Here is a 26,672-nt window from a genome sequence, read left to right on the forward strand (position 1 = left end):
ACATTCATTGTTTAAATTAAATAAAGTTACAAAATAACTTTATGAATGAAACATGCGCACTTTACATCTGCGTAAAGCCACGTCATTAACTATCAAAACATTTTCACAATGACTCCCAAAGATATTAGGTCACAACAATCATCGACCGAAAAAATAACTGCAGATATAATACTGTGAGAGAAATTGCTTATTTGGACCTCTGGCAGACAAATATTGCACGAAAAATAACCTAATTGTCTTCCACCAGGGGTCGCTTATTATTGTCGAGTAGAGACGTGCAACGTTTGTATGCGTTTTCTATTATTATATTGACTACTTTTGAACATCATAAAATGTATTATGTAAGTTATCAATCCAAATGATTAGTACCTACCTAGATTTAAACTGAAATCAACTAAAAGAATATCAATAAAATGTTTTTTTTTATCCTGTATCATAAACGACTGTTATTGGCTCATCTATCCAGCGCTGAGAAAAGTAACAGGTATCACTTGACTACATCAGCAATCTTAGTAAAGTTATTTATTTTTTTAAATAATGACCAGCAATTTGATAGTCACCAAAAATAAGTATAGCTATTTCATCAAAAGCCCAGCCCACTGTGATCGACAGTTTCATTGCATTTGCCATTCCTACCCCCTCTTTCCTTTCTATTGTTTTGACCCTTGAACTGACATCTCCTGGATCAGCTGATGGAGTCACATGACTCGGCTCTTTCATGGCCACACACAGCTGATGGCAAGCGCATTTGAACGCGCTCTTCTCTAGTCTGAGATATAAACGACAAACTCAAATCGTGAGTGCTAATTTAATCATCCATCTGTTCTTGTACGTAAGCGTAAAACGATGTAGGCTACTGACGTTTGACAGTGTAGTTAATTTGCTCTCTTCCAAACTATTTTTAAGTGGACAGTGTCTGTTGTTTTGCTGTCATCGTTTCACTTTTTGGAGCTGTTACATAAACCAAAGTTTGAAACACACTAATTGCAATGTAAATACCTCATAGAAGTCGTTAACAGACTAAATCCAAGAAATGCTGACATCAATTCTGTAACTTTTTCTGCTTTAGGTTTTAGCCGGTTCAGATCTTCTCACTTGAAGTCTGTAAATTTTTTGGCTTTGGGTTTATTATTATTATTATATCTTATAATTATTATTTTATTCAAAATAAATGCTTTACTGGACCTTTATAAAAATGTGTGCATATATTGTGAATTTAATTTGATCTCACTTATTAGATGGTTACAAAACCGCTCATGATTTTGTTCTTTCAATTTCCATCCTCTCCTATCTAGATGTGGAATACTTCTCGGCACATCTGAGGTCAGTAATCTTTCCGTGGACCCCAACAGTCTGCTGAATCAAAGCGGACTATCTATCATGCATCCGTTTGGCCGTGAAGAAGAGACCTCCAGACGCGAGCTCTTCGGATTCTTCACGCGGTGTTTGACGCGTGGTGAGTGGGAGCTCGCGGCAGCCTGCGTGGGTCAGCTCGGCGATGCGAGCGGAGATGATCCTCATGGCCCACACAGTATCGTTAAAGCCATCGTTACCCACCCATACCCGCTCAGGTGAGTGACTCTGACAGGAATAAACTACAGGAATGCTCATTAAAGTCATAAATGACATGAACCAATGCCGAGAACAATAGTGTATTCAAATCCATTTTCCTCTTTCTGTGGATAGTGGTTACAATAGTTATAGTAGCTTTCGGTGGAAACTGTGGTTGTCATTATAAGAGGTACTTGTCATTATGTTGAGGGTTCGAGAGGCTAAAGTTAAGATTTTTTAGGAAACACATCTGTTTTTCTTTTGTTTATACCTAGATGGGAAACAGTGGGCAGCCCTCACAGACTGGCCTGGTATTGGCTTCAGGTTCTGGAAAAACATACTAAAATAAAGGTGTGCGTTTTCGCTGGATTACATTTTTCATGGATGCTTCATGTTGGAAGCATTCATCACTGTTATCGGGAACTATTTTTCATGATTCAGATTATGGTTACCTTTTCTGCAGGTGAGCGGGGCTGTGAAGAGAGAATTGGAGTTCATGTTGCTTCTAGAAGAACTTGGAGATGTGCCACTGTCTGTGCTTAAGGTATGACACATTTCAACTACTGTATGCTGATACCAAGTATGTAGCATATAAAGTAAGATAGTGCTGACACTGTTTTAACAACTTTATGGTTTTTATTGACAAACCTCAGATTATATCTTTTGCTTTAAACTATAAGGTTCTACTCTATCGGTTGTTGTTGTGCAAATGTGCACAGTTGAGCAAGACATACACTATAATAATATTTTATTTTTGCATTCTTTTTTTCCAGTCTGACAAATATTGCATCCCTTTTCCATATTTAAAAATCCTAATGTAGCAATAGACATTTTTTAAGTGACAGTGTTTCCAGAAGTCTAAAAAAGGTCCATTGTCATTAGTGAAAGTGATGTATGAAGTGCAGCTTACACAGAAGTCAATCTAAAACCAAGCAGTTTTTCTGTTGGCCCATTCAACCAGGATTTGCAAAACAAAAAAAAAAAAAACAAAAAAAAAAAATCTAAATTTCATGGAATCCTTTTGAATTTATTTTGCCCTTGAAATATTGCAGGACAGTGGTAGATGTAACTGCACGTTAAAGGGGGGGTGAAATGCTATTTCATGCATACTGAGTTTTTTACACTGTTAAAGTGTTGGATTCCCATGCTAAACATGGACAAAGTTTCAAAAATTAATTTGTACGTTTGAAGGAGTATTTTTGTTCCAAAAATACTCCTTCCGGTTTGTCACAAGTTTTGGAAAGTTTTTTTCGAGTATGGCTCTGTGTGACGTTAGATGGAGCGGAATTTCCTTATATGGGTCCTAAGGACACTTCTGCTGGTAGAGCGCACGCTCCCATATAGCAGAGCACTGAGTGAGAGCACAGACATTCACTGATCAGAGCGAGAGCGTCGCGAAAAGTCACAAAAGAAGTGTGTTTTTGGTTGCCAGGGCAAGACAACCCTGCACAGATTACCAAAAAAAAAAAAAACAGCATTAAGGGACCAGTGGATGGAGTTTATTTTTACAGAGCATCAACGGAGTTGTGCAAGTGTTTTTGTTTGTTCCCTGCATTTCGAAGATGCTTGTTTTACAAACAAGGCCCAGTTTGACGCCGGGTTTGCACATCGTTTATTTATTAAGGATAATGCAGTCTCAACGAAAAAGGGTCACGATCGTGTGTTGGAACCGCATGCGGTGAGTAAAACTGCTTCAAATATCTCTGTGTTGTTAACTTAGCTATCGGCGCGTAAGCTAATCAAGTAAACAACATGCGATGTTGTCATCAAACTGAACTTTCCACATGTACAGCTTAAAAAAAAAAAAAAAAGACGACATAAAGTGGAACTTAGTCATTTTCCAAAACCGCTAAGCAAATATATACAGTTTTAGTACATACCACATAGAGACGCCTTTGCTGATGCTGCTCTTGTTAAATTTCAGCCTCTGGATCTGTGTCACAGCTTCCAAACGCTCTCAATGCAAAAGCTTACTCGCGCTCGTGATTCTTTAGCTCCGCCCACATGTCACGCCTCCAGCCTGTCGTGTTTTTCCAGGAAAAATCGGTACAGACTATCTTTCTCTTATGAATATAATAAAACTAAAGACTTCTTGGAGTTATGAAGGATGCAGTACTAGGTACTCAAGATTAAAAGGATATTGAGTGAAAACGAGCATTTCACCCCCCCTTTAAGGCAAAATAGCTTGCATGCTTTGTGGAAATTTCAATTATTTATTTTACTGAGATGTATATCATCTCTTTAATGGCCTCAGTAGACAAGATGTGTGTGTCCTGAAATATTTATACACTATAACTAAAAGTCATGTGTTCGTTTCAAATTATATTCGTTTTAAATTGTGCAAAATGTTCTCTAATAATGTTTTTTTTTAAACGTTAATGTGGCGCCCCTTATAACAACATCTCTTTTCTGTAAACAATCACAGCAATTAACAAATGACAGCAATCCAACGATCCAATCAGTTCTACAAAATCAAGTTTCATCTTAAATTTTTTTCACATTTGATATATGTCGCAATAAAGAAGAAACAATGATCGCAATTTGTGTTTCATGCCATCTTTACTTGGCTCTATGTCTTCTATAGGAGCTGCATGAAGCCTTTCTGTACTCTGAGGAAGTAAAGGAAAAGATTCCAGGTGATTGCACCCCTCCACTGAGCGCTGCTGTTCTATCCTGCCTCCGTTCTCTTTTAACCCGCCGGCAGCCGCGGCTCTGCCACTCTCTCATCAGCTTCCTTAAGCACTCAGGCCACTCTAGAGAGCACGCCTTACAGGACGTCTTCATCCAGCATCTCACCGAGCGAGTGAACGTGCCTGTGGAAGAGAGGAGCAAGAAATGGGTGGAAGAGGTGTGTTCAGCTCTCGCCTTAGCACCATGGGGGCCAGAGAGGTCAAATGCTCAGCTAGAGACCCTGTGGGAGGGTTTGTGGTCAGCTAGAGAAGGGCCCATGACAGAGGAGAGGATTCTGGGATGTCTGTTGAGGCCGCAGGGCCAGGCTCTGTTGACGTCGTACAGCTCCACAGCAGTCAGACTGCTCAAAGAGAAACTGCTGAGAGAAGCTCCACATACACAGGGTGAGTCAATTAAGTTGACTGTGATCAACATTATAAATGTCTTATTGGTATTGTTTCTGGAAACTAAAACTAGAGCAGCTGTAGGTCAACTGTAATTTAAAGTCTTAAAAGCCAAGTCTGAGCCAGCATAAATAGTGGTATTGATTCCAGTGTATGTGTTGTGTTTTAAGGAAGTGAATGAGGTTGTTACTGGTGTGTGTGTGTGTGTGTGTGTGTGTGTGCCACCTCCTCTACTTTAACATTTCACACTTCTGCTCCTGTGGTTGTAGTTCCCTCCCAAAGCATTTTCATTTGTCACACCATTTGCATGTGATGTTTTTTTTTTTTTTAATTATTATTATTTTTTATAAGTAGACATCATTGTGTTGTTGCTTGTCAAAAACAAATCTATATTTCCTTCTAGTGGACTTGCCTGATCTGGAAAGGGTCATGCTTGGCTTGTGCTGTCATGGTGACAAGCGTTTGGTGTGGAAAGCCATTTACTTTGAGTGTTTGAGCACTGGAAAGCACTTTCTGGAGCAGGTCTTGGTGGGTGCACACACTCAGGCAAACAGAGGCCTAGAAATAAGTGAATGTGTAAAATGGAATTTGTCAGTATTTTTCTGCACTGTCTCAAAGTTAGTCAGTGAGACTTATCAAGTTAATAAAGTTTCATTCATTTGAAAACAACATTTATATAATAGTATAAAAGAAAGCAACACATTTTTTCCTCTCCAGTTTTATAATTGCAGTGAAATATTCTTGTTGTTTGCAGCTTACTGGTTTAGATCTCATAAAGCGGGAGGAGTTTGCCAAACTGGAAACACTATTGCAGGCTGAGTTTCAGCCTTTGTCCCGCCTCTTGCTGTCATTGGGCTGGATGCATTGTCAAAGCCTGGATTCTGCCAAAGCCCTTTTAAGAGTCCTACATAACCAACAGGTCAGTAGTCAAATATGTGACTGTCAGTACAAAGCCACATCCCCTCTACAGCTTATTCTGGTTCAAGAATGACTTACTAAGACTTTATTTTTTTTGTAGTTTAGGTGCTTAGGGGTTGATAGAACAATAATAGATTGATTGTAGTTGCACAGGAATGTTGGACTATAACCAGCTACACAATAAACACCTACAAAGCATTCATTGTAGCAAACCAGTACTTTGTAAACATAACATTGTCAAAAAATCACCATGGATAGATAACCTGGAAATATTAGAAAAATAATGAACACCCAAGGTGGTGATGTGGCCATGACGCAAAGCGAAGTGGGCATTATTTTTCTAATATTTCCAGAATAATTCAACACCCCATCTTCAATTATTCCTTACTAATGTTACAAGAAAGTGTTGTGTTGTCTAATAGGGGCCACACATACAGTTAATGTTCATTGAGAGCAGTCTAACTTTTGAAGTCCATATTTACTTTAAAAAAACATTTACTTCAAAAATTCCCTCCAGCTAAAGTGTGTTATGTTTGCTTATAAAACACTCATGAAGTGTACACCTAAATTAATTTGAGTCTATTAGATATAGTAGATGACATTCACAAGAAAAGGGTTCTTTGTTTCTCTATCTATCTATCTATCTATCTATCTATCTATCTATCTATCTATAATTAAGGGATTTGCCGGTATCAAATTTTCATATTGTGATTCATTGCTAATGCTTCTATAATGATATTCGGTCTTATCACGTTATTGAAACTTAGTTTAAAAAAGTGGTAATACTGTATAACAGTAATAACTTTTTTTCTTATAAAAAAAATAACTATTCAATAAAGCAATACAGAAAAAAAACATATATATATATAAATGTATGTATATATGTATATACTGTATGTATATATTCCACATTGGTATGTGTCAATGTGAATGAATGATTGAGTTCTTTCTTTCTGTAGCCCCAGACAAATGATTCAGTATTGAGTGATTTAGCTTGCACTCTGTCCTCTCAACTTGGTGTGCTGGAATGGTGTGACCAGAACAACCCGTGAGTTAAAACCCTGTTGTATGCTTTCTTTTTTGTAAAAAAATTGATTTAACCTAATGTATGTCCAAAAGTTGTCAATTATGTAAATTATTTCTGTTCATGGATTAATAGCTATTTGTTCATCTGCACTACTATAAAGTCTCACCAAGGCTGCATTCATTTGATCAAAAAGACAGAAAAAAGCAATATTGTGAAATATTATTACAATTTAAAATAACTTTCTGTTTTAATATTGTTAATTCCTGTAATGGCAATGCTGAATTTTCCACAGCCATTACTCCAGTCTTCACAAAATCCTTATGGAATCATTGAATTGGTGCTACAGAAAGTTTTCTTCTAAATATAAAAAAAAAATGTCCTGGAAAAGAGATACTGGAAAATAATATTTTTTTGAAGATACTTTGATTTTTTTATTTTGTAACAATATAAATGTTTTTGCTGTCACTTTTGATCAATTCAATGTATCGTGCAAATAAAAATGTTAATTTCTTGCGAAACAAACTACCTTAAAAACAAAAAAAACATAACTTAATATCCCCATTCTTTTTTTAATAGTAGTGTATATTTTTATTAATTGGTATGCACACTTGTACAGAGGGATATCTCATGATGCCTTGCTGAGTCACTTACACATGCTGGACCATCACTCTGCCCTCTATGTGCTGCACTCCCTGACACCCCTCGCCAAATACGAGGAGCACAGAGTTCTGGAACTACTGCAGAAAACAGGTATGAGACACAGGGGGTACATTTGAATTCACATAGATCTGCAGAAACTTTAAATCTTTGTTCTACTTTTGTAGCAGATCCTTCATTAGTGGACGCACCCAGCAGCTCTGTCCAGCGGAACATCACTCTGTTTCGAGGCTTCTGTGCCATGAAGTATGCCCTTTATGCCATCTGTGTGAACGCACACACGCACCCCGGCTGCCTGGACTGTGAGCCACTGCATCAGCAGCAGACAGAGGCGGGACAGAGGGAGGAGCCAACCGAAGGTGACAGTGATGATTTTTTATTTATTTTTTTATACAGTAACAAAAATGTACCATGGAGTTATGTTTTTTTATGGTTTTGATAATTTTCTAAATGCCATAGTGATTCCATGAATTAGGTAATTAGTTGGTGTCAGTTTCTTTATGTTATTCCATACAGACTGGATAATGATGAGATCAGATCTCTGTGTGGAGCACTGGCTGTTGTCAGACTCCTTGTGCAAACAAAAATCTCATTGGATTATTACAATTAATGGCTAAATGAATGTTTGGAAATGTAAACTGTTATATCCTACTGACGCACTACAGCAAAAGATAAGAATAACTGACTGAAAACCATTTTTACCTTGTGAAAATACTAGTGTTCTAATTATTTTGGCCATCACTGTAGAATGATATCCCTTTTTACAAGGGATTTTTTTCCCCTGTAAATGTGAATTGCAAAGTTTAAATAAATATGATAGCATAGGTTTACCTTTCTTTCTTTACTCTTCCCAGGATGCTCTGATCTATTCCAGCACTACCTATCAGAATGTCAGCTGTACCTGGAAGCTGTTCCACCATTGTTCCGTTTGGAACTCTTGGAGAACATTTTCTCCCTCCTCTTCCTTTCGGACTTGGACTTCAGCCCACAATCAGATCAGATCAGCACTGGAACAGAAACCAAAACGGACACAAACACGGAGAAAATGAAACCAAGCAGTGCTAAAAGTATAAGCACAGCTGAGAGTGTCTTAAGTGCAGAAAAGCAAGTTGGAATGATGGAGGAATTGAAAGAAGAGATCCAAAGTAGAGAATCTGATCAGATGAACCCTGAGCTGGGCCACCTGTCAGGGTGCCGGGGGTTTCTGGTGGATTTGAGTGTAATGGAAGGGATTCTGCGTCTGGTCAAGGAGGGCTTGGAGGGTGTGTGTGGAGTCGGGCAGGAAGACGGCAGGGCGCTTGCAGCCGATGTGGAGTTGGCAGAGAGTATAGGATGTTCTGTTACAGCGGAAACATTCAGCGCCCGCTTACAGAGATTGTCTAAATACACGGCCGAAGCCCAGTGGAGATTGCAGATTGTTACTAGCAACCATGACAATGGGAATGGTGAGAAATGTAATGTAGCATTTTGATATTCATGTTGCAAGGGTTTAATGCATATACTACCATTAAAAATATATAAAATACCATATATTTAATTTAGTTTATTCAGCAAAGATACATTAAAATTAATCAAAAGGGACAGTAAAGATATTTATAATGTTACAAAACATTGCAAATAAACAGTTGTTTTCAACTCTCTATTTATTAAAGATCCTCAAAAATGTATGACTGCTTCCACAAAAATATAAAGCAGCACAACTGTCAATAATAATATATTTTACAGTATGTTTGATCAATTAAACGCAGCCTTGATGAGCATAAAGAACTTTTGAACAGTAAAACACTGCATGTATGTTTGTGTGTGTTTGTTTAGATGGCTTGTGCCTTCCATCTCCAATCCCAAGTCCGGCACCTCCTCTGAAACGCCAGGGCAGTGGCAGCAGCAGTTCAGGTGTTCGGAGGAAGAGAAGAAACCATAGACACCGCTCTGAACATCACGCCTCAACTGAACGTCAGAACGGGGAGGTCAGCACCAGCACCTCAGGTCAGTTCACACATTTACTAAAACCTCCTTCCCACATCCTGGCTAAACGCTCGCATTGATCATTGCTTGTGCTGCAGATGGCGGAGTGTGTGTTGGGGCTGTGTGCCGTAGGAGTGAAGTGTGTCCATGTGGTGGACCCCACAGTTGGCTGGTTCCTGCGATGCTCTCCCCACCGGAGTCTCTCCTCATCGCCTGCATACGCAGAGGCAACTACATAGAGGCCCAGCAGGTGAGATATGATGTCACTTTTTACCACAAAACCCCAGAGATGATGTCATTCTCATGATGATGAAGGCACTGTGAGTTACATATTACTACCCCGTTCTATCATTTAAGGGTACAGACAGAATATACGCAGGTCTAAAAGGAATCTGGGAAACATTCTTAGCATTTTCTGCACTGATTTATTCTGTGTTGACCTCATTAGTCAATGCTGGTGGTCCAGATCCATCCGTTTGGGCTTCTTTAATGGTATGTGTTTGTGTTGTGTGTGTTTATTAGGTGATTGCGATGTACGGCTTGGAGAACTCTGAGTGTGCAGGTGAACTGGTCTTTATGGACCGGTACCGGGAGGTCCTGATTGAGCTGGCTCAGGTGGAGCAGAAGATAGAGAGCCAGTCACTTTCTTCATCGTCCTCGTCTTCAGAGGGTCTGGGCACAGTGGGTGTTGCTCCAGCGAGCAGGACCAGAATGGGCAGCAGCAGCAGATTAACACTTAAAAGCATTGGGAGCGCAGCAGCTGCAGGTATTGCGCAAACACATTTACCCAACTAAAGAGGACATGTCATAGACTTGGATTTTTTTATATAGCAAAGTGCAGTCCAAAAAAATTATATTATCTGTTCTGTTAATTCAATAAAATGTTTACATTACATATGTTTTTTTTTTTCACAAAATAAGAATTTATTTTAGTTAATGTTTATTTAAATTTCGGGTAATGAAATAATTTTTTTAGTGGTTTTAATTTTAGTTTCAGTTTTTGTAAACTTATATCAGAACATCATAATTTTTCTTTGTGGCGCACATATTTTGTGAAAGAGTGTGATGTGCTAGGGCAAAACAGGCATTTTTTTTATTACCACCCTAACATTTGTAAGAACGTATTTGGATTTTATTTAACAGATATGATACAGGGTGGTATAATTATCTAAGGCTAACCCATAAAAGAATAAAGTGGTCTCATTTTTGTGAATTACTGATATCTATAGACCTACTTACTGTCTACTTATTTTTTTAGGCATGGCCTTTTATTCTATCTCTGATGTGGCCGAACGTCTACTCAGTACCTCAAGCCGGCCAATACCCTGTCTAGAGGACAGTTACTGGCTCTCCCAGCGCTCTGTAGACTCCCCAGACCTCATCCAACCCCTGCTGGAAGAGTTGAGCCCTGCGGCTATGGCAGCCTTTGACCTCGCCTGCTGTCAGTGCACTCTGTGGAAAACTTCAAGGCAGCTGCTCGAGGCTGCCGAAAGAAGACTCAGCGGCTTTCTGGAGGCCAGGGGTGAGCCTGCATCAAGCAACTTTACTAAGGCCATCTTTATTGCAGAGTCCTGACTTATTTTGCCTACCGCAGGTATGCGATTAGATCCAAAGGTTCTTCACACCAGCGGTATCAGAGGCTTTCCTTCAGTACTGCAGCAAATCAGCAAGGTCATTAATAGAACCTCCACCAGCAAAGGAACAAGTAAAAAAAAAATATTTTGGTTACAGTTGCATGCTCACTTATATTTTGTTTACTTTACATAGCCTCTTTATTGTAACATCTTTCTACTCTAGACTGTAATGGAGAGGAGAATGCTGTCTACAGTCCCTTCGGCTGCAGTGCTCAGGAAGTGCTGCTCTCTTGTCATTCAACATTAACAGAAGAGAGTATCACTTCCCGGCTAAACCTGAATCAGCGCCTAGAGGTCACACTTCAAACCCTGACCTCTGCCACCAACAGCTCAGGTATTAGCAAAGTGAGCTTGGCATTATCTTTGTGCTCATTTTAGCACATTTTTGGCGTAAAATGTGATGATATTCTTAGATTTTGTTCCAGAATTGTAAAATTTTTTGCTCAATGTGTCGTAGTTAAGCACTTTACAGAAAATATTCTAGTCTAAAACATTGGTGATAAATAAATTGTCAAATATATATATATATATATATAATTTTTTTATGTTGATTCTCATTGGCTGATTTTAATGGAAGCCCGTTTACAAAACCATTCTAACATAAAATTTGAAAGTTTTTACAAAAAAGCTGAAATTGTGATTAAAATATAGGAGTTTTGACATTGACTTTGTTGAAACGGACAAAGTCAAAATTATGAGATAAACAGTCATCCCAACACAAAAAGTAAATCATTACAAAAAGATGAAATTATGAAGAAAAAATATGTATAGTCAAAACTGATATAAAATGTAAAAATCAGTAATTTCAATTCTTAAAACACTGTCATTATAATTCATTGAGAAAGATGTTATTGCAGCTTATATTCATTAAATGGTTTGGATTAATTGCGGAGACACTTTTTTTAATTCTTGATGCAATAACATCATATTATATCAAATACAACTTTCATTCCAAGGCTTTTAATTTTTTTGTGGCCTGACTCCTTTAAAATGTAATTTCTGTTATTAATTTTGGCTGCTTCTATTCCCCTGTAGTAGATGGTCTGGCGGGGAGCTCTCTCCTGACGGCACTGACTGAACAGGCTGGTCTTAGGCAGTCTGAACTCGATTCCCACCCAGTACGGACTGCTATGAAACAACTCCTACAGTATGTAGACCAGCTCTGCCCGTCTGAGCCTGACAGCACCCCTGGCAGACCGGATTACATACGCAACTTCCTTGATTATGTCAATGTGTTGGCTTCAGTACTGGTGCGCAGTCTATGGTCAGAAGGTAAAAGTATTTCATTAATTCTGTTGACTGGAATCTTTAAGTATCATGAGCTTTAAATCTGATGTTTGTGGTCTGACCTTAGATCAGTCCACGGAAGTGAAGCTTGGAAATCCTCTATTACTTTTGCTTCAGTCTCCCAGCCAGCTTCTCTCTCTCCTGCTGTTTGACAGACAGGTGTCACCTGACAGGTAAATAAGGATCTGCAAGTCCTGCATTTTACAAATGTACATATCAGTCATATATATGTCTCTTTTTGCAGGGTTCTGCATCTCCTGCAGCAGGAGCGGCTGCGTTTGAGTGTGCAACAGGTTGTAGTTCAGCGCTGCTGTGAAACTCTCGCTCTATGGGATTCTAGGGCTATGACATTTTCTCAGGGGCAGCCGAGGATTGCAGGCCTCAACAATGGGGCGTTCTGCCCAGCCAGCATTGCCTCAATTCTCCAGCAGTATGTTCTGGAGTGCGCCCCTTCTCTTGACCTCTCTGACCCCGCCACAACCTCTGACCCCAGTTCTGAGTCTGAGGTCTCTGTGGAGGACATGTCTCCCACATCCACCAATCTCTCCACTTCTCCGCCCTCGCCGTTTTCATGCCCTCCTTCTTCTTTTCTCCTCACTCCATCTGCGTTGTCTTTCCTGAAGTCCCGTTCCCCCCTCGTCGCCGCCCTGGCTTGCCTCAGTGCCAGTCGGGGTGGCGTGACCCGAGCTGCCTCCTCTGGCTGGTCAGGCTACTTTCGCGGATCTGGACGCAAAGAAGTGGTTTTGGATGGAGACCAGATCTCAAAGGAAGGGGAATGCCTGCTTAAAAACTTCCCTATCCTGCGTATGTACCTACGGACCATGGCTGAGCCAGTTCTAGGGGTCTCATTGGAAGCAGATGAGGGTCTTGGGGCAGCTCTCTGTGGGAAGCCTGTGGTGGGAATGTTGTTTTCTGGCTTGCAGAGCAATGTGGGACAAGCAATGGCTGCTGAGGCTTTTCAGCAAGCCCTAAATATGGGTGATCTGAACAGAGCCCTAGACCTCCTAGAGCTGTATGCTCAACCTTGCAGTCAGGAGGGGGCACTCCGGGACAAACTACTGGCATGCACTGCCCTGCAAGGTAAGATTTACCTGGGCGACACAATGTCTGGTACAGTTTTTACTCTAAGATTTACTTGTTTTACCATCAAAAGTTCCATAAAGTGACAAAAGTTACATATCTAGGACTCAAACAAAAAAAAGTCAAAAGTTAAATATTTTGGATGTTATATTTTAGGGCAGATAAATGCCCCATTAATCTACATTCTGTTCTATTCAGGGTTTTGTGCCTCTGCAGAGATTTTTGTGACCTGTTACAGTCAGATTTCTTTATTTTCTTTATCTCTTTTATCTGTATTCTCTGCCTACATCCGAGTGAAATTAATTATCAAAAAAGAAAACAGTAAAATCTTGTCTCTATGCATCTGTTTATTGGATGTTCAGATATGGGCGTAGCATTTCAAGGAGTGGGGTTTAAGCAGACTAAAAGATTGGAGAATATATGCCAGTCATTTAAAACAGAGTAATATTGCTATCATGTGTATTATTTACAGCTTCTTTTGTATTTGTTGTCAGACAGAGCATTAATTTTAATCAATTGATTTCATTTATTCAGTTGAAGTATCTGACAGTATGTTCTATAAATCTTTGGTTCAAAATAAATACATTTTGGGGGGATTTGTCCCATAAATAATCATAACTAAATAGTTCTGACAGTCCTTGACAAGACCATAAATAAGGTTATTTTACAGATGTCTTTGTGTTTGTCTCTTTGTAAAGAATGCAGCAGTGCGGAGCAGTTGTTTCGTGTAAGGGACTGGGAACTGCGTGCACGTGTGGTCCTCCAGGGTTTGGACCGCTGGCCTTTACAAGTGTGTTTAGAGCTGCTGCAATTCTGTCTCAGTGACCAGAACACCCAGGATCCATTCAGAGAGCAGCTACAGCAGAGAAAACATGAGCTGGATATGTACCAGCAGGTCAGTCTGACACAGCGATACTCTATGTATTAACTGTATCAGTCTTAGAATGGCAAACAGAATTCTGTTTTTAAAAATTAAATTAAATTAAATTACAATTAAATGTATGCATTAACCATAAATATGCATATTACATAGCATATACCCATGTATTACCATGTTCCCATAATTTAAATAATATCTTTATGTTAAGACACTTTAATGTGCATAAACATGCTAGTAAGTATTAACAAAACAAAACTGCAGTACCATGTCATCTTCTGTCTGTTTTATAAGCTCCAGACAGAGGCTGAAATTACTGTTCTGTAAAATCAGTTCCAGTTTTTGTACACATCTGTAATGTCCATATTGCAGAAGTTGGCTGTTGACATAATTCTGCCATTTAGATGCTGAGTTTGCAGCAACCATTGCCATGGGAGACGTGGCAGGAGTTGAGGGAGGAGTCTACAAAGAATCCTGAATCTGTATTCAGTCTAATGCTGGAGGCCAGGGTAAGTCTATGGAAAGATTTGAAAAACAATCACTGGATAGTACAACTGACTTGTGTAAACCTACTGTAAATGGCAGTGGAAATGTGGATATTTCCTATGATGACTGAATAAATTGAATGGATGTATTGATGCTGCATTACTGTGACTGAAATGCCAGTTGGTGCTGAATTATTTTGTTGTATTGACTTGACTGTGCCAGTAATATGGGAATAATTAGCCATTTCACTATCCTGTGTTTCTGCATCTGTTCACATCAGACCAAAATGCTTTCTAGAGCATGAAACAGAGAAGATTAGACATAATCAGAGTGAATTTGAGGAGCGTTAAAGCAGCTCTGTGTAATAGAAAAGGATAACAGGTTTTGGTAATCTATAATGCTGTCCTGTCAGATTTGCTGTATATGCTTTCTAGCATATAAAACAGGAGATTAGATTTCACCAGAGGGAATTTGGGTAGCATTAAAGCCATTCTGTGTGAAATTCTGTATGCCATTTTTAATGAAAGAGACAGAGGTAACGGTAAACTCTAATGCTACCAGATTCTGTGACCCTGCTGTATATGTGTCGTTTTCTTGGAGGTTAGGCATCATGAGAGAGATTTCAGGTAACAGCCATTTGTGTGTAAAAATAGAGAGAGGCAGTTTTTCTTCTAAAACCTATTATCCTGCCTGGATTTGGCAACACTGTTCACAGCAGACCAAAATGTGTTCTGGAGTATGAAACAAAGGATATTAGATCTCATCAAAGAGTGAATTTTTATGAAGTGTTTTGTGTTTTTGAAAGCATTTTGTCATTTTAATAAAAAAAAAAAAATGCATTTATTATGAAGGATGAATGTGTGTGTTTTTAGGAGTTTGAGTTGTGTACCCAGTGGGTGCAGCTGTATTCAGTCTCCGATCAGTCTCGAATGCAGCTGCAGACCGAGCACCTGCTATACCTCCTTGAACAGAATCACACAGAAGATGCTTTTCAGGTGTGTTTTTATGCATTCTCTTGGCTACCATTGTATCTAAATAAAGTTATTTAGTTTAGTTTGTAAATTAATTTCATGCCAACAGTGACCCTAAATCATGCCCATATTATTCATAAGCATATGGATAATGACTAGCTTTGTGGGTGCTAACTGTGTAACTAACTGTGCATAACGCTATAAGTAAACAGACTCGACTCTCTGTGTCTCTCTGTATACAGCTCTTAGAGACTCTCTCTGATTCAGTGGGTTTGGAAGTTAGTGAGCGAGCCCTGGATCGAAGACCTGGATTAGCTGCATGCCACTTCCTGTCAGACTACCTCACCCTACACTTCCAGAGTCAGATGACCCCAGCACGAAGACGCCACATCAATGCCCTTCACCTTGGCTCCAAGGTAACAATGTTTGACCTAACCAAATAACACACTGATTCAGATGGAACAAGAAGTGTGTGTGACAGAATAGTGTGGTGTGCTTACCCGTCACAGGTTCTACTCACTCTTCCTGAAGCATCTCGTCAGGAGTATTTTTCCCTGCTGTCTGATCCGCTTCTCATGCTGGAGCAGCTGCTGATGAATCTTAAGGTAGACTGGGCTACTGTTGCCATCAACACTCTACGGAGCCTTCTGCCAACTCAGGACGCTGGCATCACCAACCAACACATTGACACCCTACTGGCAGATTACGCCCGGAAGGCTCTTGATTTTCCTTATGCACCCAGAGAGTGGTCACGTTCTGGTGAGTTTGAACGGTGGATCCGTCCTTTAACCGAATTGTTGGTTGAAAACAAGCATTCCTGTCAATGTTCGTGTTATTAGAGGTTTTAAATCATTATATTGGAACTTTTCTTTACATTAATCTATTTCTCTTCCTCTCTCTTTCCGTCTCAGACTCTGTCATTAGTCTGCAAGATGCATTTCTGCAGTGTCCAGCCCAGGAGAGCGGCCCCTCTTCTCCAAGCCGCACCCCTCCTCAATCAGCAGGTATAAGCCACACCTCTTTCGCGGACCATGCTTTTTGTCCTTAGCCACACTCTATTTAGTATGCAACCCGGAAGGTGAAAAGACCTTCTAGTTTATAAGTCATGTTTGCACACACATTCTTCAGGCAGCACACCCATGCATACACCCTCCAGTGAGAGACGCTCCAGTGAGAAGAGGATCCGGAAGCTGGCCACACCTTTCACCCCTCCGGAAAAAACCCCTGACCGCAAGGACTGGATCCCAGACCACAAACAGCACATCTGTATGGTCTGCCAGAGGGAGAGATTCACCATGGTGAGAGAGGCAGAGTGTAGGAGTGAAATAGGCTGTGAATAATCTAATCTGATAGGATGTGCTCCTGCTGTGATCTCCTCCTCTGCTCTGTATTAGTCTTCTCTTTAAGAATTAGAGTTTTAACATAAATCTTTTCCTTTGTCAGTTTAACAGACGGCATCACTGTAGACGCTGCGGCAGGCTGGTGTGTCATTCCTGCTCCAGCAGGAAGATGGTTGTAGAGGGCTCTGAAGAGCCTGTCAGAGTCTGTGACCAGTGCTACAACTTCTTCCACATGGAGTAAGACACATTAACAAACCCTTTTTAAAAGACGTTTTTATTAGTCATTGAACTTGTTATTAATATGGTCGGTAACTAAGAACCGTGTACTATAATTTATTAGTATCTAAATCATTTAATTATTTGAGAAAATGAAATTGTTTAGGGTCAGCCAGATTTAAGAAATGAATAATTTTATTCAGCAAGTATGCATTTAATTGATGCATTAAGTTGTTCATCAAAGAATCTTAAGAAAATAATCAGTTTCTACAAAACTATTAAACTGTAGTTTTTAAAAGTTCACAATAATAAGAAATGTTTTCTGAGCAGCAGATCAGGATATTACATAATTACAGGATTAGGATCGTATGACACTGAAGACGTAATGACTGCTGAAAATTCAGCTTTACCATCACAAGAATACATTTTTATTTGAAAATATATTATAATATACGCTGTATTGGTGAACATAGGAGACTTACTGGCCCCAAACTTTTGAAGATTTCTTTTAGTGAAAATTATTATTTATTTTAGTGAAAAGTACTAAAAGAACAATTAAGTAACCAGAGCTATTAAAATAAATCAGAATAGGATCTAGTTGTAGCACACCTGGAAATGTAATGCTTCTCACCCTAATCTAGGATTCTTATGTACATTGATTTCTCATGTTGTGTTTATTGCAGCTCAGATGAGGAGCATGAACAGGGGGAAGGTAAACTTGTCTCTGTTTGGTTCATGTCACACATACAAGCTATTTTTCATTATCATCTTATGGTTGTATGGCAAAATACTGATACCTTTACTCAGATGATGATTACGAGATTGTAATCGAAACTTTTCTCTGTAGCTGGCAGCCCTGCATCTGTTGATGGAGTCCTAAATGGGGTTCTCAGTCTGCCTGAGGTCCCACGAAAGAAGTACCGTCTGACTCCAAACCCGGCAGAGAACCAACAGCTGAAGAGCGAGTTCTACTATGAGCAGGTGTGATTTCCTACTCGCAATGGAGCTGAAGGATTGCTTGTTTGACAGTGATTGGTTTAAATGTGATCTCTTTTATATTGTCTTATTTATATTTAATAAATATATAAGTTTTTCTCTCTTTATGTTAAAGGCACCCAGTGCATCCCTGTGTGTGGCCATACTGACGCTACACAGTGATCACGCAGCCTGCGGCCAACAGCTGATTGGCCACTGCCGCTCACTCTCCCGCAAACTGACCAATCCTGAGGTGGATGCGCGTCTGCTGACAGATGTGATGCGTCAGCTGCTGTTCAGTGCCAAACTCATGTTTGTGAACGCAGGATGCACCCATGAGCCTGCACTCTGTGACAGGTGAGAAACACACACCTTTACATGTCTAATCTGCAGGTAGTATCTTTTTTCTGTATTTTTATATTAAAGCATTAAATTGATTTTTGTTCCGTATGCCTCGTATGCTTACCCATGCTCTGTTTATTTGGTCAAAACAAAAACAACAACAACCCACAATACTTTTTTTCAGGGCACTTTAATGAATAGAACATTTAAATGAACAAAATATTTGAAATTATAGAAATAGTTTGAAACATTAGAAATGTCTTTTAATGTTTTGATCAGTTACTGAATACAATTCTACATTTATTTTTAGAAAATCATTTGAAAAACAGTGTATGTATCTTTCACTTGTTTTTAATATGTTCCCTCTCCATCCACAGCTACATCAGTAAGGTGGATGTGTTGAAGATCCTAGTCAGTGCAAACTACAAATACATTCCATCTCTGGACGATATTCAGGAAATGACTGCAGTCACACGTCTGCGCAACCAGCTACTGGAGGCCGAACACTACCAGCTAGCTGTGGAGGTGAGATTTAAATTAAATGTTCAATCAAAGATGACTTTCATGTCATCATTTACACACATTCATGATTTTCCTGCTTCTGTTGAGCACAAAAGGAGATTTTATGCAGAATGTTTTTTTTATACAGAGAAAATGGTTTTTAATCTAGTGACCTGTCATGATTTTGGGTTCAGCTATTTTTTGCAACCAGTTTTTATTTATAATGCTCAGGTTTCGACTAAGAGTGGACTAGACCCGAATGGAGTTTGGCAGGCGTGGGGTATGGCGTCTTTGAAGGCTGGGAATCTGAGTGGAGCCAGGGAGAAGTTTGCCCGCTGTCTGAAAGCACCAGTAGATCGGAACCAGCTAAACCATGGAGTGAGACTTCTGCAGGAGATCGTTCAGCACCTGGAGTCCACAGTCAATCCCACTCTGAGCATGGTAATGATACACCCAGACACAGAAGACACAGACTTGACTTGATGAGATCTTTGACGTTACATGCACGCTCATCGTCTGCCTTTTTTTGTTTGTTATATAGACGGTGGATGAGGACATCCTGGCCTCCTTGCGTGAGCTGGAGGAGGCTCTCTCTGATTCTGCTCCTCTAGATGGAGCAGAGGGCAGAGTTCAGCAGTGCAGCTATTATCAGGAGTGTCTGTTTTACCTGCTCACTTACGGCACGCACCTAAGCCTCATCAGCTTTTACCTGCGGCACGACTGCCTGAGAGACGCACTCACCCACATACAGAACAAGGTTCTGCAAAGTTAAAGAGCACTTTAAATCTCACAGTTTTTTTTATTAGAACTCCTCTACTGTATGAAATAAAGAAATGTATACTTTTTAATTATCAAAAAATGATAGTAAAGACATTTTATAAATGCCTGTTTCAAATAAATTCTGTTATTTGAACTTTCCATTCATCAGAAAATACTACAAAAATCTATTATGGTTTCCACAAAAATATTAAGGAACACAAATGTTTTTAGCATTTATAATACATCAAAAACACTAACACAAAAAACGGGATTCATGGCTTCTGAAGATTCAGCTTTGACATCACTGAAATAAAAGGCATTTTAAATTATAATTAAATAGAAAACAGTTATTTGAAAACAGTAATTATTAATAATTATTCACTGTATTTTACAGTATTTTTGATCAAATAAATGCAGCCTTGGTGAACATGAGACTTCAAAACAAATTATTGTCTAATCCCAAGTTTATGAATCACTTTGTAAATGTAATCTGATTTTTTTTAGCAACATGTTTTATATGACATACGAGGAACATATTTATGTTTATTTTCTGTCTTGTTTTTTCTCTCTGTCTGTTTCTAGGAGTGTTCAGAGGATGTGTTCCTGGAGGGCGTATTTCAGCCCTGTCTTGAACGTGGACAGTTGGGGGCTTTGCAGGGTCATTTAGAAACTCTGGACCCCACACTAGAGACCTGGGGCCGTTACCTTCTTTCAGCCTGTCAGTTGCTCCAGCGCAAGGGACACTACCATTCTCTGTACCAGCTCCAGCAGTTCATGATGGTGCTTAAAACACACATGCACATATTTTCCCTTCTTCTGTAGCATGCTGCTATAATTTTCTCCCCTCTCTTTGTAGGATCACATTCGTGCCGCTATGACCTGTATCCGCTTCTTTTCTCACGGTGCTCAGTCATATCTGCAGCTGGGAGAACAGCAGCGCTGGCTGATCCGAGCCAAAGAGCACCTTAGAACTTACCTGCAGGAACAACAGAGCCGCAGGAAATCACACAGCTCCTCTTTCAGAAAGAAAATGAGCTCCACTGATGTCTCCAGGTATTTTAGTCAAATTGATTTTAGAATTATATTTGTTGGAGAGAAATGAAACAGCCAGATGCAAAGTGTATACCAACTTGTATTTAATATAATTTACTAGTATTTGCATTATGTATAATAACATACATTTAATTAAAATATTATATAATCACTACTGATAAGAGTTTTCATTACGTTCCTCAGTATTTTGGCTTTAGGAAATTTCAATGTGGTAATTGAACATAAATGTTGCAGACACATGCACACAATTGAGCTGCAGCTGGAGGTGACACGCTTCTTACACCGTTGTGAAAGCTCACCATCCAGGACAGCTGTAGGCCCCACCCTCACAGGGAACAGTGCCCCACCCACTCTGTTTGGAAACAGCCCCATGAAAGTGGATGTGGCCTGCAAGGTGAGCCAAGAAAACATGTTCTTCAGTATAAACACAATCTAGTCATTTTGCTGCATCCTCTTCCATATCTCCGTTTCTAAAGATGTGGACTGATTTCTGTCAAAAGGAAAAGATTTCACTTGTGAAAATTCACAGAACGATAGTAATCGTAACCACACCTTAATTATGAAGGTTGCATTCAAGACAGTTCTTCACGTCCTTGCATTTATAGGATAGATTGTATTAAAGTGAGGGGACAGTGTAAATGCTGCATATCTAATAATTTTTTTTCATAAATATTTCAATTGAACTATTTAAATGGATAAATAAATCAATACATTTCTGCTCTTTTCTGGTCTGTTATGTATGTATATTATGTTTGTAAGTGTTTAACTGTAAGTATTTCCCTGAATGGATTTCACCCTGATTGCACGAGCTGATCCTTTTGAAGTGTGTATGAGTAATGCATATTGTTAATTATAGTTTACAGCATTAACCTTACAGAATACTGAAATAGATTATAGATAAAATGAAATATTATAAACACAAAAATAATCCTATATCATAACATTCAAACCGCACATTATGCTTAAAGTGCTGTACTCTGAGGCTGCAATTATACTACATGCATGGCCTAATGCAGATTAGATTTTTTCAGTGAAGTAATATAACATTTTAAACCCGATTTGAAAGTGGCCCAGATCAGGTGCTTTTGTACATGTACAAATATGTACACAACACTACCATTCAAAGGTTTAGGGTTGATTTAAGGGAACTTCTTTGAAATAGGTTTCTTGTTTATTGGATTGAAAATAGAGCAAAAAAAAATATTGTGAAGTAGAATTATTTAAATGTAAAATAATTAATTTAAATACATTTTAAAATGTTATTTATTCCTGTGACGGCAAAATTTTCAGCATCCATTAATTCAGTCTTCAGTGTCACATGATACTTAAGAAGTAATTACAATATGCTAATTTGGTGCTCAAGAAACTTTTAATATGATTGTTGAAAAATGTTGCTTAGTATTTTGAAATATCTTTTGTAACATAATATAAATACTTTTTTACTGTCCCTTTTGATCAATTTAAAGCATGAATTATATTTCAATAAAAATCTTACTTAGCCCAAATTTTGAATGGTAGTGTATATACAAAAAAAAAAACTCAAAACTGGTTGACAGTGCATTGTGGCATAGATCTAACAGACTAAAGATGAATTGGAAAGGAAACAAATATAAACATACCTCTCTGCATATTGCACAGGTGATGCTGGGAGGCAAGAACATTGAGGAAGGTTTTGGCATTGCATATCGAGTAATACAGGTAAGCACTTATTACACAGCTGTTACAGACTGAATCTTTGTCTTGTTCACATCTGACTCTGATTCTCCTCTTCATTAATGTGATGCAGGACTTCCAGCTGGAGGCACTGGCGGTGTACATACGGGTCGGACAGCGCCTTGTCCGGCAGCATCAGTACTCGTCCGTGCGGCAGCTGCTGAAGTGTGTAGGGGAGTCTGGGACAGCCTCTAAACATGACTGTGACGCTATTGTGCTCAGCTGTGTCTCAGTAGCTGATAAGAGTCCAGCTGATGTGAGTTCCCAACCTAACAATCTTTCTGGATTCATGTTACTGCATTTGTATTACATATATATACATCATTCTACACTCTATACACCATAATGACAAAGCAAAAAAAAGCAGGTTTTTAACATATTTGCAAATTTATTAATTCCATTGCATAAGTATTCCTGTGACAGCTGAAATTTAGCTCAGGAGGATTCATATTGCTTGTACAGATGTTACTACACTTAAAGTGAAGATAACCTGTGGCAAATTCAATTTAATTATTATGATTTGGAAAGGCACTTGTCTTAATAAAAGGTCTAACAGCTGAATATGCATATCAGAGCAAAAACCAAGCCCTGAGGTCAAAATAACTGCCTGAGCTCAGACAGGATTGCATCAAACCAAACATCTGGAGAAGAGTTCAGAAAAAAACCTGCTTTATCATAAAACTTAATTATCCATAATTGAAGACGTTTGAAACAACTAGAACACTTCCTGGAGCTGTCCTCTTGGCCAAACTGAGCAATTGATATTCCTGTGCTTGACTGGCCTGCTAACTCACCTGACCTCAACCAAATCGAGAATCAAGAGGCTGCTATCAATGCAACCTTGGCTTCAATAACACCTGTTCTGTAAATCTTTTTTTTACTGATCTTTGAGAAAATATTCACATTTTTTTGAGATACTAAATTTTTTGTTTTCCTAAGCTGCAAGTCATCACCATCAGAATAAAAACAAAACAAAAACTCTTGAAATATTTCCTTTTTATGTGCAGTGAATCTACAATATAAGAACGTTAGCTTTTAAAATAAATTAAATTATAAAACATATAGAACTTTTTCATCTATCTATCTATCTATCTATCTATCTATCTATCTATCATATGCGTGTGTGTGTATGTGTATATTGTATAGTACAGTATTGTTCAAAATAATAGCAGTACAATGTGACTAACCAGAATAATCAAGGTTTTTAGTATATTTTTTATTGCTACATGGTAAACAAGTTACCAGTAGGTTCAGTAGATTGTCAGAAAACAAACAAGACCCAGCATTCATGATACGCACGCTCTTAAGGCTGTGCAATTGGGCAATTAGTTGAAAGGGGTGTGTTCAAAAAAATAGCAGTGTCTACCTTTGACTGTACAAACTCAAAACTATTTTGTACAAACATTTTTTTTTTCTGGGATTTAGCAATCCTGTGAATCACTAAACTAATATTTAGTTGTATGACCACAGTTTTTTAAAACTGCTTGACATCTGTGTGACATGGAGTCATGGAGACTTGTGGCACCTCTCAGCTGTTATTCCACTCCATGATTCTTTAACAACATTCCACAATTCATTCACATTTCTTGGTTTTGCTTCAGAAACAGCATTTTTGATATCACCCCACAAGTTCTCAATTGGATTAAGGTCTGGAGATTGGGCTGGCCACTCCATAACATTAATTTTGTTGGTTTGGAACCAAGACTTTGCCCGTTTACTAGTGTGTTTTGGGTCATTGTCTTGTTGAAACAACCATTTCAAGGGCATGTCCTCTTCAGCATAGGGCAACATGACCTCTTCAAGTATTTTAACATATGCAAACTGATCCATGATCCCTGGTATACGATAAATAGGCCCAACACCATAGTAGGAGAAACATGCCCATATCATGATGCTTGCACCTCCATGCTTCACTGTCTTCACTGTGTACTGTGGCTTGAATTCAGAGTTTGGGGGTCGTCTCACAAACTGCCTGTGGCCCTTGGACCCAAAAAGAACAATTTTACTCTCATCAGTCCACAAAATGTTCCTCCATTTCTCTTTAGGCCAATTGATGTGTTCTTTGGCAAATTGTAACCTCTTCTGCACATGCCTTTTTTTTAACAGAGGGACTTTGCGGGGGATTCTTGAAAATAGATTAGCTTAACACAGACGTCTTCTAACTGTCACAGTACTTACAGGAAACTCCAGACTGTCTTTGATCATCCTGGAGGTGATCATTGGCTGAGCCTTTGCCATTCTGGTTATTCTTCTATCCATTTTGATGGTTGTCTTCCATTTTCTTCCACGTCTCTCTGGTTTTGCTCTCCATTTTAAGGCATTGGAGATCATTTTAGCTGAACAGCCTATCATTTTTTGCACCTCTTTACAGGTTTTCCCCTCTCTAATCAACTTTTTAATCAAAGTACGCTGTTCTTCTGAACAATGTCTTGAACGACCCATTTTCCTCAGCTTTCAAATGCATGTTCAACAAGTGTTGGCTTCATCCTTAAATAGGGGCCACCTGATTCACACCTGTTTCTTCACAAAATTGATGACCTCAGTGATTGAATGCCACACTGCTATTTTTTTTGAACACATCCCTTTCAACTAATTCAACTAATTGCCCAATTGCACAGCCTTAAGAGCGTGCATATCATGAATGCTGGGTCTCATTTGTTTTCTGAGAATCTACTGAACCTACTGGTAACTTGTTTGCCACGTAGCAATAAAAAAATATACGAAAAACCTTGATTATTCTGGTTAGTCACATTGTACTGCTATTATTTTGAACAATACTGTATATAATGTGTATGTAAATTCTTTTTGAAAAAGTTTTTCTTTTGTTTAGGCTAAAGAACTAGAAGGCTTGATTCTAGAATCTAAGAGTCCAGAAAACAAGGTGTGGATTCTCTCTTTCTCAGTTTTTTCCCCTCACACACTTTCTTGCTCTCATTCACACGCTTTTCTTTCTCTCTCTCTGTAGATAAAGGCATATCTTCAGTGCAGTAAGCTGCGGGCTGCGTATCTTCAGGCTGTGAAGCTTGAGCTTGTGAAGGCGGCTCCATTTGTACAGGATGTGATGCGGGCCGCTGAGAGCTCAGGTGACTCTGTCATGCACGATATCTGCCGCCAGTGGCTCTCGGAGCATCAGGAACGATTGTCACGGCAATGACAAAGCAATAACTGATAACCACTAACAGTTTCTATTGTGAACTCTAATTCCTGTTGGTCACTGGGGTATTCTGCTCTGCTTTTATTGGCTGGAGTGAAACAATATGCCAGGAAACAAATCACCATTGTGCCACTTTTGTTACATCATGTCTATTCACAATCTAGCTTATGATGGAACCAGTCCAACTATCAAACCTCATCCACTGAGAATCTGATCCGCTCAATCTACCGGTCCCCATCAGAAAGAAAACTGCTTAACATTTTACAATTATGGCAAATACACATCTGTGCTTTGTAGTATTTGACTGAGCTTATTCTCTTACCTCAGGAAAAGGGATTTTTCTTCTAATCACTGTGACTAAATCTTATCCTGATGGAACAAGGTCATATGGTAGTGAAGTTATCTGGAGTCTCCCATTAATTTAATTCTTATCTGAGTTCATGGCAAATTTGCGGTGGTGTTACTATAAATTTAGCATCACATCAGCTCGCTCTCAAAAAAAAAGGCAGTTTATTTTGGTCATCAGTGAGAGATTGCAATCTGATGTGGTTAAACTACAAAATGTATTGTTAAAAGGGAAGGTGTGATTTACAGGTCATTATGATGAGGGAGCACTGAGAACAAATATATGCAGTGTCTTAAATACTGAGAAACTCTAAACTAACAGTTACAGTGGGAAAGTAAGGCATTCTGGGTATAATGTTGCAATTTTCTAATTATACTGTATCAGTGAAATGTTGTTTACGTGTTTGTCTATGACACCGTTTACCCTATAATTAACGCCCTGAAATTATGTGCACGATTTATGAATGTGTGTGTGAGAGAGGGTGTGTGTATATATTTACAGTATGTTAATCAAATTAAACAGTCTCTGACCCTCCTTTAATGTTTCATGATGTCAACTCTGTGAATGTGTTATCATTTTTACTACTATTTTAGGGACATGTTAAAGGGATATTTTAACCCAAAATTAAAATTGTCATGTCATTTACTTATCTTCATATTATTCCAAACCTTTCATCTTTAAAATCTTATTTTAATGTTCCAGAGACGAAAGGAAGTCATACAGGTTTGGAATGACATGAGGGTGAG

The 26,672-nt window shown here is 38.8% G+C and overlaps 1 protein-coding gene across 4 annotated transcripts; it reads left to right on the forward strand.

The window, feature by feature from the left end:
- Nucleotides 1-699: 699 nt before the first annotated feature.
- LOC127970101 (zinc finger FYVE domain-containing protein 26) lies at nucleotides 700-26,460 on the forward strand. 4 transcript variants are annotated; one of them, XM_052572364.1, is made up of 41 exons: nucleotides 700-796; nucleotides 1,296-1,571; nucleotides 1,827-1,902; nucleotides 2,015-2,095; nucleotides 4,136-4,625; nucleotides 5,029-5,153; nucleotides 5,380-5,544; nucleotides 6,503-6,591; nucleotides 7,187-7,320; nucleotides 7,395-7,586; nucleotides 8,082-8,672; nucleotides 9,043-9,213; nucleotides 9,291-9,442; nucleotides 9,715-9,958; nucleotides 10,451-10,714; nucleotides 10,787-10,897; nucleotides 10,990-11,160; nucleotides 11,862-12,098; nucleotides 12,181-12,286; nucleotides 12,358-13,193; nucleotides 13,892-14,088; nucleotides 14,475-14,579; nucleotides 15,429-15,551; nucleotides 15,770-15,943; nucleotides 16,037-16,286; nucleotides 16,439-16,531; nucleotides 16,656-16,825; nucleotides 16,971-17,104; nucleotides 17,767-17,795; nucleotides 17,931-18,064; nucleotides 18,195-18,415; nucleotides 18,778-18,925; nucleotides 19,133-19,342; nucleotides 19,443-19,658; nucleotides 20,243-20,440; nucleotides 20,517-20,713; nucleotides 20,948-21,107; nucleotides 22,352-22,411; nucleotides 22,500-22,682; nucleotides 25,257-25,307; nucleotides 25,392-26,460. In XM_052572364.1, the coding sequence occupies exons 2-41, from the start codon at nucleotides 1,381-1,383 to the stop codon at nucleotides 25,578-25,580; spliced, it is 7,668 nt and encodes a 2,555-aa protein (XP_052428324.1). In that variant the 5' UTR covers nucleotides 700-796; nucleotides 1,296-1,380; the 3' UTR covers nucleotides 25,581-26,460. The 4 variants fall into 4 exon arrangements, with proteins under 4 accessions (XP_052428324.1, XP_052428325.1, XP_052428327.1 ...); XM_052572365.1 differs by having other exon boundaries at nucleotides 11,865-12,098; XM_052572367.1 differs by having other exon boundaries at nucleotides 7,398-7,586.
- Nucleotides 26,461-26,672: the final 212 nt, after the last annotated feature.

Source organism: Carassius gibelio, chromosome B13 (assembly GCF_023724105.1).
Source record: "Carassius gibelio isolate Cgi1373 ecotype wild population from Czech Republic chromosome B13, carGib1.2-hapl.c, whole genome shotgun sequence".
In the NCBI taxonomy this organism is placed as follows: domain Eukaryota; kingdom Metazoa; phylum Chordata; class Actinopteri; order Cypriniformes; family Cyprinidae; genus Carassius; species Carassius gibelio.

Bases quoted from the DNA above. Each gene is read 5' to 3' on its own strand.
- LOC127970101 (XM_052572364.1), top strand. From the start codon at position 1,381: ATGCATCCGTTTGGCCGTGAAGAAGAGACCTCCAGACGCGAGCTCTTC. The intron at 7,587-8,081 runs GTGACAGTGATG...TACTCTTCCCAG, and splicing joins GAGGGAGGAGCCAACCGAAG to GATGCTCTGATCTATTCCAG. The intron at 16,826-16,970 runs GTGAGAGAGGCA...TTCCTTTGTCAG, and splicing joins AGAGGGAGAGATTCACCATG to TTTAACAGACGGCATCACTG.